The sequence below is a fragment of the Globicephala melas genome, chromosome 3 (assembly GCF_963455315.2).
Source record: "Globicephala melas chromosome 3, mGloMel1.2, whole genome shotgun sequence".
NCBI classification, from domain to species: Eukaryota; Metazoa; Chordata; class Mammalia; order Artiodactyla; family Delphinidae; genus Globicephala; species Globicephala melas.
In genome coordinates this window covers 145992563-146007412 of record NC_083316.1, presented here as the reverse complement: position 1 = coordinate 146007412, position 14850 = coordinate 145992563, and the positions used below count along the sequence as shown (strand labels likewise).

At 49.0% G+C, this 14850-nt stretch overlaps 1 protein-coding gene across 3 annotated transcripts in view; it reads right to left on the bottom strand.

Moving 5' to 3' along the window:
* Positions 1 to 6594: 6594 nt before the first annotated feature.
* RANBP17 (RAN binding protein 17) overlaps positions 6595 to 14850 on the bottom strand; it is a 313424-nt gene continuing 305168 nt past the window's right edge. For 2 of the 3 annotated variants that reach the window (XM_030829950.2, XM_030829951.2), the window contains exons 26-28: positions 12420 to 12518; positions 10396 to 10523; positions 6595 to 8375 (exon numbers count right to left, since the gene is read on the bottom strand). In XM_030829950.2, the coding sequence (XP_030685810.1) occupies positions 8279 to 8375; positions 10396 to 10523; positions 12420 to 12518 (324 nt within the window). In that variant the 3' untranslated portion in view covers positions 6595 to 8278. The remainder of the gene's footprint in view (positions 8376 to 10395; positions 10524 to 12419; positions 12519 to 14850) is intronic. The other variant, XR_009563505.1, reaches the window with a different exon arrangement.

Sequence of the window (14850 nt, the reverse complement as noted above, 5' to 3'; positions counted from 1 at the left end):
CAGGGTGGCTGTGAGAAGTAAATGAGAGAAGGTCTGTGGAATTGCCTGGGAGACACTCTGGCGGTTATGTAATAATAACTTTAATGGCAACAGTAGAGCAACTGTGAGTTGAGAACTTAGCACGTGCCAGGCAAGGGCTGGGGGCACTTATTTATTCCTCACGACAACCCTGTGTGGAAAGGGCTGCTCTCAACCCCATCTTGTACCTGATGAGCGGACTGAGGCTGAGTTCTGAGACTCATGCTGACTCAGAGGCCAGTGAAGGCTCTCCACCAGCAGCTCCACTTCCTTCCTGGCTTCCAGATACCTGGATCCCAGGCCTGTCTTTGCTGCTTCCTGGCTCTGTTACACGGAATAGCAAGGCCCACGCTGCACATGTAGGTGGGCAGGCACAGAGATAGGGAGACGATGTGGGTGGTGTGGCCAACATTGTTCCCAGGGCATGGTGAGTGGCCCAGTGCTTAAGAGTTGGATTCCTACCTCTGTTTATCAGCTAGCTGTGGGCTAGGGAATTCTCTTTGTGCCTCAGTTTCCCCATCTGGTAAAGCACCAGTACCAACATCATGGGATTGAATGAGCTCATTCAAGTAAGCATTCGGCACAGAGCCTGGGGTAGGGAAGGGCTCCACCTCACTGTGCCCCGCTGCCTGGGACCCCGGGCTTCTCAGGCATCCAGCAGTAGGCGCTTTGGACCACTGGGCACAAACCCCCCTTCTTTCCCAACCCAGACAGAACAGAGCTGTTAGGCAGCTCAGGAAAAGGAGTAAATGGCGCGGGTAGCAGTTTCTGGGACAGCGTTTTCCATGTGTGTTCCGACGAGCGGCATCAGCCTCACCTGGGAATTCGTTAGGAATGCGCATTCTTGGACCCTAGCCCAGACCTACTGAATCAGAAACCCTGGGGTTGGGTTCAGCACTCTGTGTTTAACAAGCCCCCCAGGTGATTGAGACGCCTGCTCAAATTCAGAAGCCAGTGCCCAGAATATTGCCCATTTCATCCAAGTTTTCAAATTCATTGTTGTAACACTGTGGGAAGATTCTCTCCTATTTTGAAACTCCCATGTTGAATCTGTGTTGACATCCTCTGCATTTCGTTCTCACTGTTACTCAGTTGTGCCTTTTGATCATATTTGCCAAAGGTTTGTCTATTTTACTGGTCTTAAAGAAAAGACTTTTATTTCATTATCCTCTTTTAAAATATCATCTCCTTCAGGAATGGTTTGTTTTATTTTTATTTGTTAATTTCTTCTTTGTTTGTTGAGGTGAAATTTTAGTTCCTTTTGGTCATTCTTCCTTGTTTTTTATTAAATACATTTAAGGCCAGACATTCTCCTCTGAGCACTGTTTTGGCCAAATATTGTTTGATATGTATTTAGTGTTCCTGAAATTGTAATTTTTTGCTGTCCATTCTTACCTGCTATCAACTGAACAATGACAGAGGTGGAGACACACACACACACACACACACACACACACACAGATGAGAAAATCTCTAAGAACTGGGAGCTGGTGGCCCAGACTCATGAGGCCAGAAAGACTTCCAGGATGCAGTGCATCCTCTCCTCCTCCCGACGGAGAAGATGGGAGAAGGGATAGCACTGCTGGAGGTCTTGCTGGGTGTCATATAGGAGACAGAGGGGGGATTTAGGGATGAGAGTCAGGATGTCGGCATTTCCAGTTGTCCACATGCAGGAGGACCCAGTTCGGGCTCACTCTACCGCCGACTTCCTGTGTAAACTGGGAATCAATTTCCCTGTCTGTAAAATGGGGTAGGGTTTGAATCAGGGCTCTTAAACATATTTGGGTCAGCAACTGAATTTGCAAGATAAATGAAAATATTATGGACCACTTCCATAGACAAAGACACAAACACATCAATTTGGCACACACGCCATGTCCCAGGTTGCTTACCTGCCCACCCTCCCTCCTTAGTTCACACCCCCTAGTTTGGAGTCTCTAGGGGCCCTTCTATTTCTCATGATGGAAGGCTCTAAAGACACCCTGCCCAAACTTATTCACTCATCCATTCATTTATTCAAGTATTTACTGAGCACATACTCCAATTTTCTGGACCATGTCCCAACTTTGGGTCTCCATTTCCCCATCTGATAGTGGGAGTAATAGAGTCTGAGCTCTTCATCGCTGCCTCCCCCAATGGGGAGGACTAGAGGGCGTGTGGTGGGGAAGGGCTGGAGCTGGGATTGGAACCCAGGACTGTCTTGACTCCAAAGCCCGTGCTTTTCCCTTTACCTCATACCCCCATTTTTGCTGTGGGAGCAGGTAGTAATGATTCGAAGTCATAGGAAATCAGTGGGTGGTCTAGGGGAAGGATCCCAGGAGCGGCGTGAGGGCGGCCACAGTGGGCTCACTTCTGTGTCCCCCACTGTTCCAGGAGTACCTCCAGGGCAGAATGGTCAGAAGTGTGTCCAGTAATTCGCCTGTACTCAGTTCAGCACTCGCCTCCCCCAGCTCCGCCCACGGCTGGTGCCTTTCCACATTTTTTGTTTGTTTGTTTTTGTGGTATGCGGGCCTCTCACTGTTGTGGCCTCTCCCGTTGTGGAGCACAGGCTCCGGAAGCGGAGGCTCAGCGGCCATGGCTCACGGGCCCAGCCGCTTCGCGGCACATGGGATCTTCCCAGACCGGGGCACGAACCCGTGTCCCCTGCATCGGCAGGCGGACCCTCAACCACTGCGCCACCAGGGAAGCCCTGCCTTTCCACCTTTTAGGGCCCGGGCCACCTCTTGCCTCTCTGCCCATCCTCTAAAGCAGCCCTCCTCTCCCCCAGCCACTGTCTATCCCTGTTTATTTTCATCATTGCCTCGTTGCCTTTGGAACCCATCTTATTTCCGCTGCTCACCAGCTCTCTGAAGGCAGAGACTCTGCCTCGTTCACTGCTTTATCTGTGGTAGGTGAATGAACGAGCGAACGAATGATCTCCAGGATCCTTGTGCTGAGTCAGACCCGGGCCCTGGCCTCGAGGATGGCCCAGCCTGGCAGGGAGGCTGGCAGCAGCCTGAGGGAGCTGCCAAAGGGCTGGGGGTTAGGAGAGAGGGTATAAGACAGGAAGGGGGAGGGGAGGGGAGATTCCTTCCCTTGTGCGGGCTGGTGACACACGTGCCTGTGGGTAGCAGGGCTTGCTGGGAGCACGCGGGCTCAGGGGGCGAGGGCAGGCACAGCCGTGGCCTTCTGAGGTGGCTTCACACCCGATCTCATGCCCTTGTTTGTTCCCACCCCATCAGCCATTGTCCCCATTTTGTGTTTTACAACTTTCCTTTCTTCCTGACAGATTTCTCTACTAAATTCGACTTCGTTTCGACACTTTTGTTGGGCAAATTACATTAAGATGGATGTTGCAGGTACCCTTATGGTTTATTTATCGTGATACTGTTTGTATCTCACGCTTATAAATAACTTATGTTATAGCTTTTGTTTGTGGGAATGTAACTTACATATTTTATTACGCTTTCTGTAAACCTCAAAAAGAATCTTGTCAAGGAAGCACTCTTCTCAGCAATCCAACCTATGGGATGTAAAAACCCACACTAACATTATTTTTTAATACGCCAAGGAGGCAGGTTACTCTTGCTGTAGTTTGAAAGGTTTGCTGTCATTGTAAACTTACACCTCAATAAAACATTAAAAAGTCTCAAGAATGATTTTATAAAGTTCAGGGAGGAGGATGAATCAGTGGCAGAAGCCACAGACACAGCACACAAGGGGCCCTGTGGGACTGGCCTTTCTTGGGGAGTGATCAGCCCCATCTGGGGGTCCCGGTGGGTCCATTTGCACCTCCCCACCCAACTGTCTCCAGCCCAGTGGTGAAGTACCTAGCTTAAGGGATGTTAGTGGAAAAGAAACAGGAGTTTTGGAGTCAGGCTGACCTGACTTTGAATCCTGGCTCGTCTACTTTTTAGCTGTGTGGCTCGGGTCAGTCTTTTAGTCTCAGTTTCTTCATCTCTAAAATGAGGATAATATCAATACTTACTTGACTTTCTTATTGGTAAGCATTACATTTAAATGAGATCATGATTTGCAGTGCCTCGTGGGTGCTCATTAAATGATGGTGGTTCCAGTTGTTTAATGCTCATCTTGGGACTTTCACTGTCTCCCTCTGTACTCTGCCCCGCCCTGCTCTCCAGGCGCTCTTTGCCTCCTCGCCATAAGGTGCTGGGTTCTCTCAAATGCTGCCTCGCCTACACTGCTGGACTGGCCTCCATTTGGACAAGGCTCCCGTATGCCAGCTCTTCCACTTTCCCCAGTTTCTCTCACCAAACCTACCCTGTTCTTTGTTCTCACGCTCAGCTCTGTTGGTAGTTAACTCAGTCACTGAGCTCAGCTCACAGCCCGTGCCAGGTCAGTTGCGCATGTCGACAGGGGCTTCCAGTACCATAACCCAAAGGCACTTCTAGGTTGGCAGGGCTAGTGGAAGGGAGGCCAGGGGCCAACAGGGCTTTTCTGGCTGCTCCGATCATCACACGGTGCAGCACCCCCATCCCCTGTTCTAGAGCAGCCTGATTGGAAAGCACAGAAAACACAGAAACATCTAGACCACAAGCAGGATACAGCTCTCAGGCGTCAGGTTCTTAAGTCAGTGGAGAAGGCAAAAGTCGTGCGGTCATAATACCTTCAAACTGTTTCTTGCTTGACTATCAGCTGAAGCTGTTGGCTTGACCTCGAGCCCCGCACAGCGTGGACGAGACCTGTTCGCCTGCTAGAAGCTCATCAGAAGGGCGAGGTGCGCCGGCAGCGGCCCGCGCGTTCCTCTCCTCCTCACTCTGGGCCAGATGCTGTGGGTAGGTGGTAGACCCCGAGGAGCTGCCAGGATCATTTATTTTTTCCTGTTGCTGAGTGTAAGTCACATTCACCGGCGATCTGATTGGAGCATGTAACACAGGGGTCCCCATCCCCCGAGCCACGGACCAATACCGGTCCGGGCCACAGCCTGTTAGGAACCGGGCCGCACAGCAGGAGGTGAGCGGCGGGGGAGCGAGCGAAGCTTCCTCTGCCGCCCCCCATCACTCCTGTTACCTCCTGAAACATCCTCCCGCGCCCCCCACACCCCCCCACCCCCGCAACCGCCAACGGTGGAAAAACTGTCTTCCATGAAACCAGTCCCTGGTGCCAAAAAGGTTGGGGACAACTCTGTAACAGATCCAACTAGCTGTCTTTTGTGCAGGCTCCGCAAGATTGGGTGTGCCCTGGAGTGCCTGTTTTACCCTTGGGATAGGATGACCCTGCAGAGAACTCCCACGGGGGACTCCAGCTTTCCCCTGGAGCCCCCGCAATCCCTCACCAAGGCCGACTCTGGCCAGGATGGCCTGAGCGGGTGGGGCGCAGTTCCAAACCAGGACCCACTGGGTCAGGGGGTGAGTGTGCAGTCTGATGTGCTCTGCAAACACCCCAGCTTCCCCACTCCCTCCTCCTCCCTCAGAAAGGGCACAGAACTGGAACTTAGCTCTCCAAGGAGAATCAGGATTCCTTTCCAGGTCTCAGGGGAGAAACCTGTAGCCAAACTCCACCTCTCCAGCAAAGGCCAGGTAAGAGTCGTGGCAGGTGGCTTTGAACATGGCTCCCGAAGACCCCTGCCTCCCGCCTTTGTGTAACCCCACCCCTTGGGTGTGGGCTGGTCCAGTGATTTACTTCCAATGAAGAGAACACAGGAAAAATGATGCGTGGCCCCTCTGCGATTAGGTTATGAGAGGCTGAGACGTCCAGACTGCTGTGCTTCTCTCTCTCTTGCTCTGGTAAAGCGAGATGCCAAGTTGTGAGCCGCCCTGTGCAAAGGCTACTTGGCGAGGAGCTGGGGCTCGGCCCACCAACCCGCGAGGAGCCGACTCCTGCCAATAGCCACGAGGGGGCTGGAAGCAGGTCCTTTCCGGGCAAGCCTAGTGGTGATCAGGGCCCTGGCCCACCATGCTGGCTGCAGCCTGGGAGACCCTGCGGCACAACACTCACAGGAACTGTGAGATGAGCAGTGTTGCTCTAAGCCACTACATGTTGGGGTCGTTTGTTACACAGCACCAGAGTTCTGAAAAACACATGGAAATGGATGTAAACAGTAACTGGTTTCAACTCACCATTCTCAAATACAGGTCTTGGAGAGGCCAGGAATCCCTTTGAGGTGACACAGACCTGGGGTCAAATCCTGCCCGTGTGACCAGTGTAAGCTGTGTACCACCTTTGCGCCTCAGCTTCCTCATCTGAAAAGTGGGAGTATGCTGTCCACCTTCACAGGGCTATTGTGAGGACTAAGTGAGAGGTCAGATGAGGAGGGCACGGCAGACGTTCCATCGCTTCGCTGAGTCTGTTCCCTGCTGCGCGCGCTGCCTCTCCGTGTGCTCTGCACACCCCGGCGCCATGAGCAGGCCCTGCTCAAGTGGGGCTGGGGCAGGCCTGACAAGTCCTCCTCCCCAGCAGCTCTCCGAGGCCAAGACAGAGCCTTTCCTGGCTGGGGAGAAACCACCAGGCGACCTTTGGCGATGTGGTCAAGAAAAGCAAGTACACATGGTGATTTTCTTGTGAGCATTTTAATGCAAATAATACGGTGCTTTTAGGTCTTGGACCTTTTTATTTATTTATTTATTTTGTCCACGCCACGCGGCTTGCAGGATCTTAGTTCCCCGACCAGGGGTTGAAGCCGGGCCATGGCAGTGAAAGCCCGGAATCCTAACCACTAGGTCACTAGGGAACTCCCAGGTCTTGGACCTTTTTCAAAAACAAAAACAAAAAACAAACAAACCAAAAAACAGTGTCAGAAGGGGATAGGTCTTCTATGAAGGATATTTTTGGGGATGAGTAGTGTACAGTAATAAGCCCATGAGAAAGAGAAAATTCTCAAGTCAGACTTCTCTAAACAGTTGAGGTTTTATGAAGTTCAGAATTTGCCTTCTTGTGGAAATTTATCCCACTGCTAATGAAACAAAGTGTAAGGCTGAGGCTTCCTTCTCCATTAGATACCAGAAGTAACCCTACCTAGAACACACTTTTCCCTGATTTCCTGGGTTCACACACGGAAGACAAACATTTTGAGATAAACTTGGGTGACTTTGCTTTTCTGTGACAAGCCTGTTGTAAAACTCAGCTATCAAGAAAGTTTTCAAGAAATACTAGTCTGAGAAACGAGATTCTAACAGGAGCTTGTAGATTTACTTCTTCTTCAACAGTAAGGCCAACCTTTCGTGTCTTATCAGAAATAAAGGGAACAATATTTACTACAAGCCTGAGCCATGAAGACGGAGCAGTGAGGCACCAAAGCCATCTGACAGTGGCAATCTCAAATTAATAGCCTAGCTCCAGTCCCTCACGAACTGGAAAGGCTTCCTCCTTGTCCTGGGTTTGGGCCGAGCTGCAATCCCCACGGTAGGAAGAGTTTTTGTGGAAGGATGGAAACCAACTGATCCTCATCCTCTGAAAATCTGTACTTTAGCACCTAGAACTGTTCTGGGTGGCCCAAGAAGGCAGAGCAGCTTTGAATCTGTATTTTGACTGGACACCCTCAGCTTCTCCTAAAAATTAAATGGAGGCAGGCCTGGGTGCTGGTAGCACCCAGAGCTTCTTGCTGGGGCCACCTACTCCTTCTGAAGAAATATCTCTGCAGGCAGTAATTGCACAGCTTAATTCTTCTAGACTAAACCACTTCAGATTTATGCCAGTGAAGAGCAAACGTTGTTTGTAAGTCATTTAATTGCGTTACCGTCTCTCAACTTTATCAGTCGCTGCTGAGGCGGAGAGGGCTGTGTGCAGTCCCGTGGGGCGCTCTGGAGGGCTCCCAGGCTCGTTCTAAGTGCCCACAGCTCAGAGTCCCCAGTGCTGCTTTTTCCAGACTCATAACAAACTACTAATTTAACAGGTTCAAATGGTATATTTGTCTCAATCCGGGATCTATGTTGAAGGTTGCATCTCTCACAAATTCACAACCTTGACTGCAGAACCATTAACTAGTACACACTTAGGCGTAAACCTGGTTTATTATATTCTTTGGTTAAATGTTGTCTCTACACCCTTTCAGAGCATTATAAGAACAAAGATAGATGATATTTTATAGAAAGACTGAAAACACATCTTTTGCTTTTTCAGTGCAAAGACTGAACTTACATTGTTTGTGCGCTATTATAAATTCTTACAATTAGGCCAGGCTTATAAAAAGGTAGGACTCTTGTTGTTGTTGTTTGTTTGTTTTGAAAAATAGATTCCCCTGGGCTAGCCAACATCACTGTCCTGGGATCCAGACCCACAAGTCTCTTGATAAAAGCTGCTCGGCACACGGTCAGAAGTCGGGTCAGCTCATCATGTCCAGACTGCACGGTTCGGTGCTGCCATCACTGCGCAGGGCCTCTGCCACATCTCTTCTGAAGACCGAGAGGTTCTGGGTGAACCTGTGGAAAGAGTAAGAAAGGGCTGAGGGCAGTGGCAAGGCTGAGGCTGTGTGAAGCTCTGGTGGCGGAGTTCAGGACCCTGGAGACGGCCTAGGTGCTGGCTGAGCTCCTTCCTCCCATTTCACCGACTACTACTGCTCTGCCAGCAGCATGCCCTCCTCCTTCCCCTCCCGGAAGACAAGGGTTACCAGCAAATACACTCTGACCATTTCGAGGGGTGCATTCTGTGGTTATACTATTTAAAAATTATTTTTAAAAGTCAAATTACATTATAGATGGTAAGGAATATAAAGAAAAGAACAAAAGCTTATGTGCCTGGCACTGGTTGAGTTTACATATAAATTCGTTTCATCATCACAAGTCTTCTCCAAAGTAGGCGTCAGTATCCGCATTTGCAGATAAGGAAACCAAACTAAGTGCTTCACAAGGAGGGGGCACTGGGTACGACTACCTGGGCTCACATCCTGGCCCCATCACTTCTAAGCTGGGTGATCTCTTTGTCTTGATGCCCCACATGAGTGGCTAGCTTACGGGATTGCGGGAAGGGAGAGTTTACTGAGTCAAGTGAGACGATGCCTGTAAGTGCGCGACATCCTGCCCGGCACGTGGAAAACACGCAGTCCGTGCTAGCTAGTACTCACTAAACGAGGAGCTTGTCTGACACCATTTCACAGAGCCGCTCAGGAGGCAATACTCAAATTCCCAAGCCTCAGGTGAAGCAATTTCCCCCCGAGGCATGTAGGGAAGGGTCCCCTCTTCCTTCACGCAGTCTCTTCTCCTGCTAGCCCTGGAGGCTGCCCCTTTTTGCCTGATAGAGGATCTTGGCTCAGAACAAGCAGTCAAGGGAACACGTCCACAGAGCCCATCCGACTTGGCCTTGTATTACCAGAACCCAGGTTTTGGCTTGTGGCTATCGGGATGATTAATAATATACATTTCAAATGGCGCAGTGTTTGAATGCTACCGCTTTGATAAAAGGATGAGGCAAGTGTTACTATTTTTTTTTTTTCTGAAAACATTTTCTCTCTCCATCATTCATTATGCCTGTCTCTTCCACTAGAAGCTCCGTGAGGGCAAAAACCTGGAACAATTAGTTCCTCAGTGGTATCCCCAGTGCCTGGCACATAGCAGATTCTTGATAAAATTTTATGAACTAAATGAATGAATGAATGAGTGAATTCAGGCATAGGTGGTAAGTTTGGCTTCCTCATCAGGATCTCACTGGCAACTTACCTGTCTCTGTTCTTGCAAAACCAACCACTTTTAAAGGTCAGAAAGAGGAAAGAACTACTTACTGTGCATCATATGTCCTGGGTGCCATGTTTACTATATTCTGTCATTTAAAGGTCACAATCAATTATCATCATCTCTGTTTTACTGGTGAGAAAACTGAGGATCAGAGAACTTGACTGCCTTACTCACTGCCACACAGCCTATAAAGGGCAGGGATAAAATTTAAATTGGAGTCTGTCTGACCTCAAAGCCTATGCTTGTTCAAATGCCAGGAGGCCTTTCTTTGTCCTTCATAGCAGATCTAAACTTTCCTTCTTTTAACCTTTTCAATTAGTTACTTTTTCTCTCTCTCTCCTGTTGGATTATAAACTGCTTAAGGGCAAAGGCTGCATTTTATTCATCTCTGCATCCTCTATAGCAGGGGTCCCCAACCCCTGGGCCGCGGGCAACTGAAGCTTCATCCGCCGATTCCCATCGCTCATCCCCATTATCCCCATTGCTCGCATTACCGCCTGAACCACGCCCCCCGCCCCGCCCCACCGGAAAAATTGTCTTCCACGAAACTGGTCCCTGGTGCCAAAAAGGTTGGGGACCGCTGCTCTACAGTGCCTAGTGTGATGCTTGGAAGAAAGCAACTACCCAGTCATATTTACTGCATGGAACTAAATTGAGTCTAGGATTACAAGGTGTGATAAAAAAGCCACATCAGTATGTCGTGAGCTGTGTTGAGCGCAATCCCGGAACGTCCACCTACCCCAGAGATGCTAAACTATGGGGCGCTGCTTACCTGTCTCTGTTCTTGACAGACAGGTTCTGCTCCACTCCTTCCATTAGGTTCCTGAAGCACTGGGCAAGGACCTCCTGCTTGGGGAGAGGCTGGCTGTTTATCAGACTTGCCCTCAGTTCACTGAAATACTGTTGGGAGACAGAACAAGTGTCAGAATTCTGGCTTCACACTGGGGCCTGAGAAGAGCTGTAGGGGAGGGCTAGACCACCTCCAAAGTGCTCAGGGCTCCTAACTCTCAAAGGCGCTTTGGTCCAGGTCCCCTCTGAACTTTAAGCCTTTAGAGAAAACCAAAGCAACAGGGACATTCCTGAGTATAAACTGTATTATCCCTTCTCATAAAAATCTCTTCCTATAGCTGCTTTATTGTCATGGAACAATTTAGGCTGATGGAGTTCTCGCCTCCTCTGTGGGGGACCAAGCACATAAAGGTCTTCCTGAGTCTCATCAACAATAATCACAGAAAGGCTGAAAGAGGAAGGACCTCTTAGGCTGAGGGGAAGAAATGAACTAAAAATGCCCAAGGAGCACTTTGGGCGACCACGTCCAGGGTCCCTCCTCAGGCCTCTTCGTCTTCGGTGGCTTCAGTGAACTACCCCTCAAACGACCCCAGGCTTTGTTCCAAGTCCTTGTCCTCCTGAGTTAGGATGGGTCTGTTCTGCTGAGGTGGGGTGTTACAGGGACTTGCTTAGTCCTGGGAGAGCTTCCTGGCACTAAGAAGAACACCTGTCACACCTGGTCACAAAGAACTGCACAGCCCTTTCTTCTCTGCTGATGTCTGTCGGCTTTTATACACACAAACTCTCATGCTAAAAGCAGCTCCTAATCATTGGAAACAGCCTAATTTCAGCACAAAGACAACATTTTGCCAGTCGTGTTTATCCTTCCAAGCCCAAACAGCATGACATTTAATTTCCATCATACATTAAAACAGCTCACATCAAAAACACACATAATTAATATGTAGTCAGACTAATACTTAAATACTATATATCAGAGGCATTACACTTAAACCACAATGTCTTCCCGAACAAGACTGGGAATGCACAAAACTACTTATTTTTCCCTTTTATAATGATGCAGTGACTCACACCAAATAGAAAATTATTAGTTTTTCATCCCAAACCATGAAATATTACCTCCATCAGTAAAGTATAATATTGTGATGTCATAAGCTTTTTCTAAACACTGAATTTGCCCTTATTCCCTCTCAATCATTTTAAAAGAACTGCTCTCTTTTATAGAGCTTGGATTTAAATCACAATAACACTGAGGGAAGATGAATGACAGTGCTATTGAATGTGGCTAAAATTGGATACTTCAGCACAGGTGAATGATGAGACAGCTCTTCTCTTTTTGATATATTTTCTTCTTCTATTAGTTTCCTTCCAAGGCTGGGATTTCAGTTTGAATTTTAATGTATGCGGCTGCCTCTAAACTCACTGTCTTTTTCCCCAGTACTCTCTTATTGTATAGACAATTCATTCTCCCGAGCAGTAATGTACTGTTCCTACTGACTGCTGGGGAGACAGGGGTGGGTTCAAGGGGAAGCTGGAGAACTGGGGAGGCAGCCCAGAGTGCTGCGTGCACTTAAGGACTGGAGACTTGTGCTCCGGATGAAGGGTGCTGCCTCTGTGTTTGGCCCTGAGGGGCTACTGCTACCACTGAGGGCAGTGGGGATCCCACAAAGGAAGGGAGGCCTAGGAAGGGGCAAGAGGCGTGGTTGCCCACAATCTGCCGGAACAGGGAGGGGAGTGAGGGTGTGCTGGAAGCAATGCTGAGCAAACCACCTGTCCAGTGCAGGGCTCCGGATGCCAGAAAAGCTAGTGTGAGGCCTCTACTTAACTGAAGGAGATCTGAGGCCTCTGGGGAAGGGCCTTCTGGGGGAATATGGCCTTGTCCCGCGTGCTCAAGGTCCCAGCTCAAGCTCGGTTGGTTTCCCTGTCTTTGTCACAGCTTGGCCTGGTGTACAGTGCTCCCTCTTCCCAGTGGTCGCCTCCTGCGGACCTTCCTGCAACCGCACTCACCTTCTCGTTGAGCAGGATGAGCCCCAGGAGAGGCCTGGATACTGACCACTGGTTCCGACAGTCTTCGAAGACAATGGTATTCATGAGGACAGACATCATCTAGAAGACAGAGTCACATGAAGACACTGATGCGCTGGCTCAGAGTCCCCCCCGAGTCCCAGGCCTTCTATGTGCTCACCTTCTATCCCCACATCTTGCCACCAGACATGAAGGTGCTTCCTGGACAAACAAACAGCTTTGACTCTGGAAGCCTATGATGCTGCTGTAGGAACTCCTGGCAAAGACTCTCAGCTCCCTGAGGAAGAGTTCCCACCACCGAAACCTTTGGTGAGAACCTTCTGGGTGGGCAGAAGTCAGGGGCCACAGAGCCAAGAGGATCAGTCCCTGCCTCTCAACCCTGATGTGTTTTCCTCTATACTAGGTCACCAGGCAAAAGCCCAGCTCACCTTTCTTTCTGCCTCTCATTTCACCAAAGACGCCAAGCTGTGGAGGGGTAATCTCTCTCCATGACTCCTCTCAGACAAGAGGGAGAAATGGGGCACATGCCCGGTAATGCTGGAAGTCACGTTTCCTGCTGGCTCAGGCTGTTAAAGTCTTCTCATTCACTCCTCATACACTAATTCACTCATTTACTCACTTCACTCCTACATTTCATACTCATCCGTTTTCTTAAGTTCCAATTCTTCAAGACACCTGGGAGGCAGTAAGAGAACACAGGCATCTACCACAACCTCCATCCTTGAGGAGCTAAAAACTCCCTGGGGCAGACTACTCGGCACAGAGATAACAGGCACTAGGCTGGGCTAAGTTGCTGTGGGCATGCAGTGGAAAGAGGGATGCTTCTGGGCCCCTGAGAATCAGGGAAGGCTCCGCAGAGAAGGTCATGTTTATGGAGTTCACCATAAACGTGTTCTAAGCAGAGACGGTGGCAAAAAAAGGAGTCTGGGAAAGAACACAGTGGGTTCCACAGTGGTGAGGAATGCAGTGTGGCGGAAGAGAGGCAGGCCAGAAGCAAGACCCCAGTGTAGGCTGGAAGACCGCGATGAAGAATCTGGCAGTGGGAGCCAATGATGGGTTTGCAGCAAAGGAGAGACATGCTCAGATGTGTACTTAAGAAATCTCTCTCTGGGGACATTTGGAACGTGTACTGTGCAGGTGACAGTCAAGGAGGGAGGCCGGAGATGAGGCTGCTGCAACAGTCCAGGCAAAGAGCAGTGAAGCCAGTTGTGGCCATCCATATGGAGCTGATGCTACAGTTTCTGCTTCTTGCACTCTTTACCTCCCATCTCTAGCCCTTCCTGTTTTCACCACTTCAGAGCTCCTTTCCTCAAAGGAGGGCAGGGGAAAATGGCAATTATGTGGCAAAGTCTACTACACACACCACCCTGACTAGGCTCTGGTGACATTTGGCTTTGTCCTCTAGCATCTTTGCAATCCAATTTACCCTGTTCTCAGGCAAGTCACTGAACCTTTCTCTCTGTGTCTCAGTTTCATTAGCTATAAAGAGGGAGATGATAACCCAGTACAAGGAAGCTCAGAGAATCAAATGAGACGGTGGATATAAAAAGTGCTCCAAAAAGTGTTAGAAACATTTAAGGTATATAAAAGCAACAGTAATGCGCTTAAACATCTGCCGTTTCACACATCATCATCATCCTAACAGTTAGGCTGGTTGCAAATGAAATCTGCCAACACACATTTACTGCATGTCCAGTGTCTCTGGGGAGAAACTAGGTCTTAAGCCTGGCATGCTGAACATCATTTGCAGATCACATGTTTCCGTGTACAATTTAACAAGCCACCCAAAGTCACAGAGCCACAAATTAAATTAGTCTGACAAGCAAAACTAACAGATCCACGGAGACAGCCTAAAATATTATGGGTTTCACAATCTGAAGGCAGAATGGATATTTTAATGGAAAAGATTAAAGTCAGAGGCACCAAAGTCCTCCACTAACTGACAAAGCATGCTGAAGTGATGTGCCAATTACTTTATACGGTTCTCTCGTGGATTCATTTGTCTGAATGCATGTATTTATGTCTGTAATAAGTAAGGGGATGTTTGAATAAAATACTTTTCTAAAAATAAAGTTGGCTAAAATGGATGATTTTTTTTTTTTCCTCTTTTACTCTTCCGGAAAAATGGAAATTAGTGAGCAAATCCGTTCAAAGGGTATTGACGTGTCAACTCATTTCCAGAGTTCTTGTTTCTAACACTCCTAGAGGATATGGGGAAACAGTTCAATCAGTATGGCAAGTCCCTTTGGAGAAAGTCCGCCCCCATATGGAAGAATACTGGGTGAAAGGCCTGAGTACAGAATCCTGTTGCAGGTAACGTGAAATCTCTGGGGGTTATCGATGCGAACAAGTCAAGACTGAAAGGAGAGCGCCCTTGGCAACTCTGCAGTGGCCCGCCCCAGCCTGCACTGAG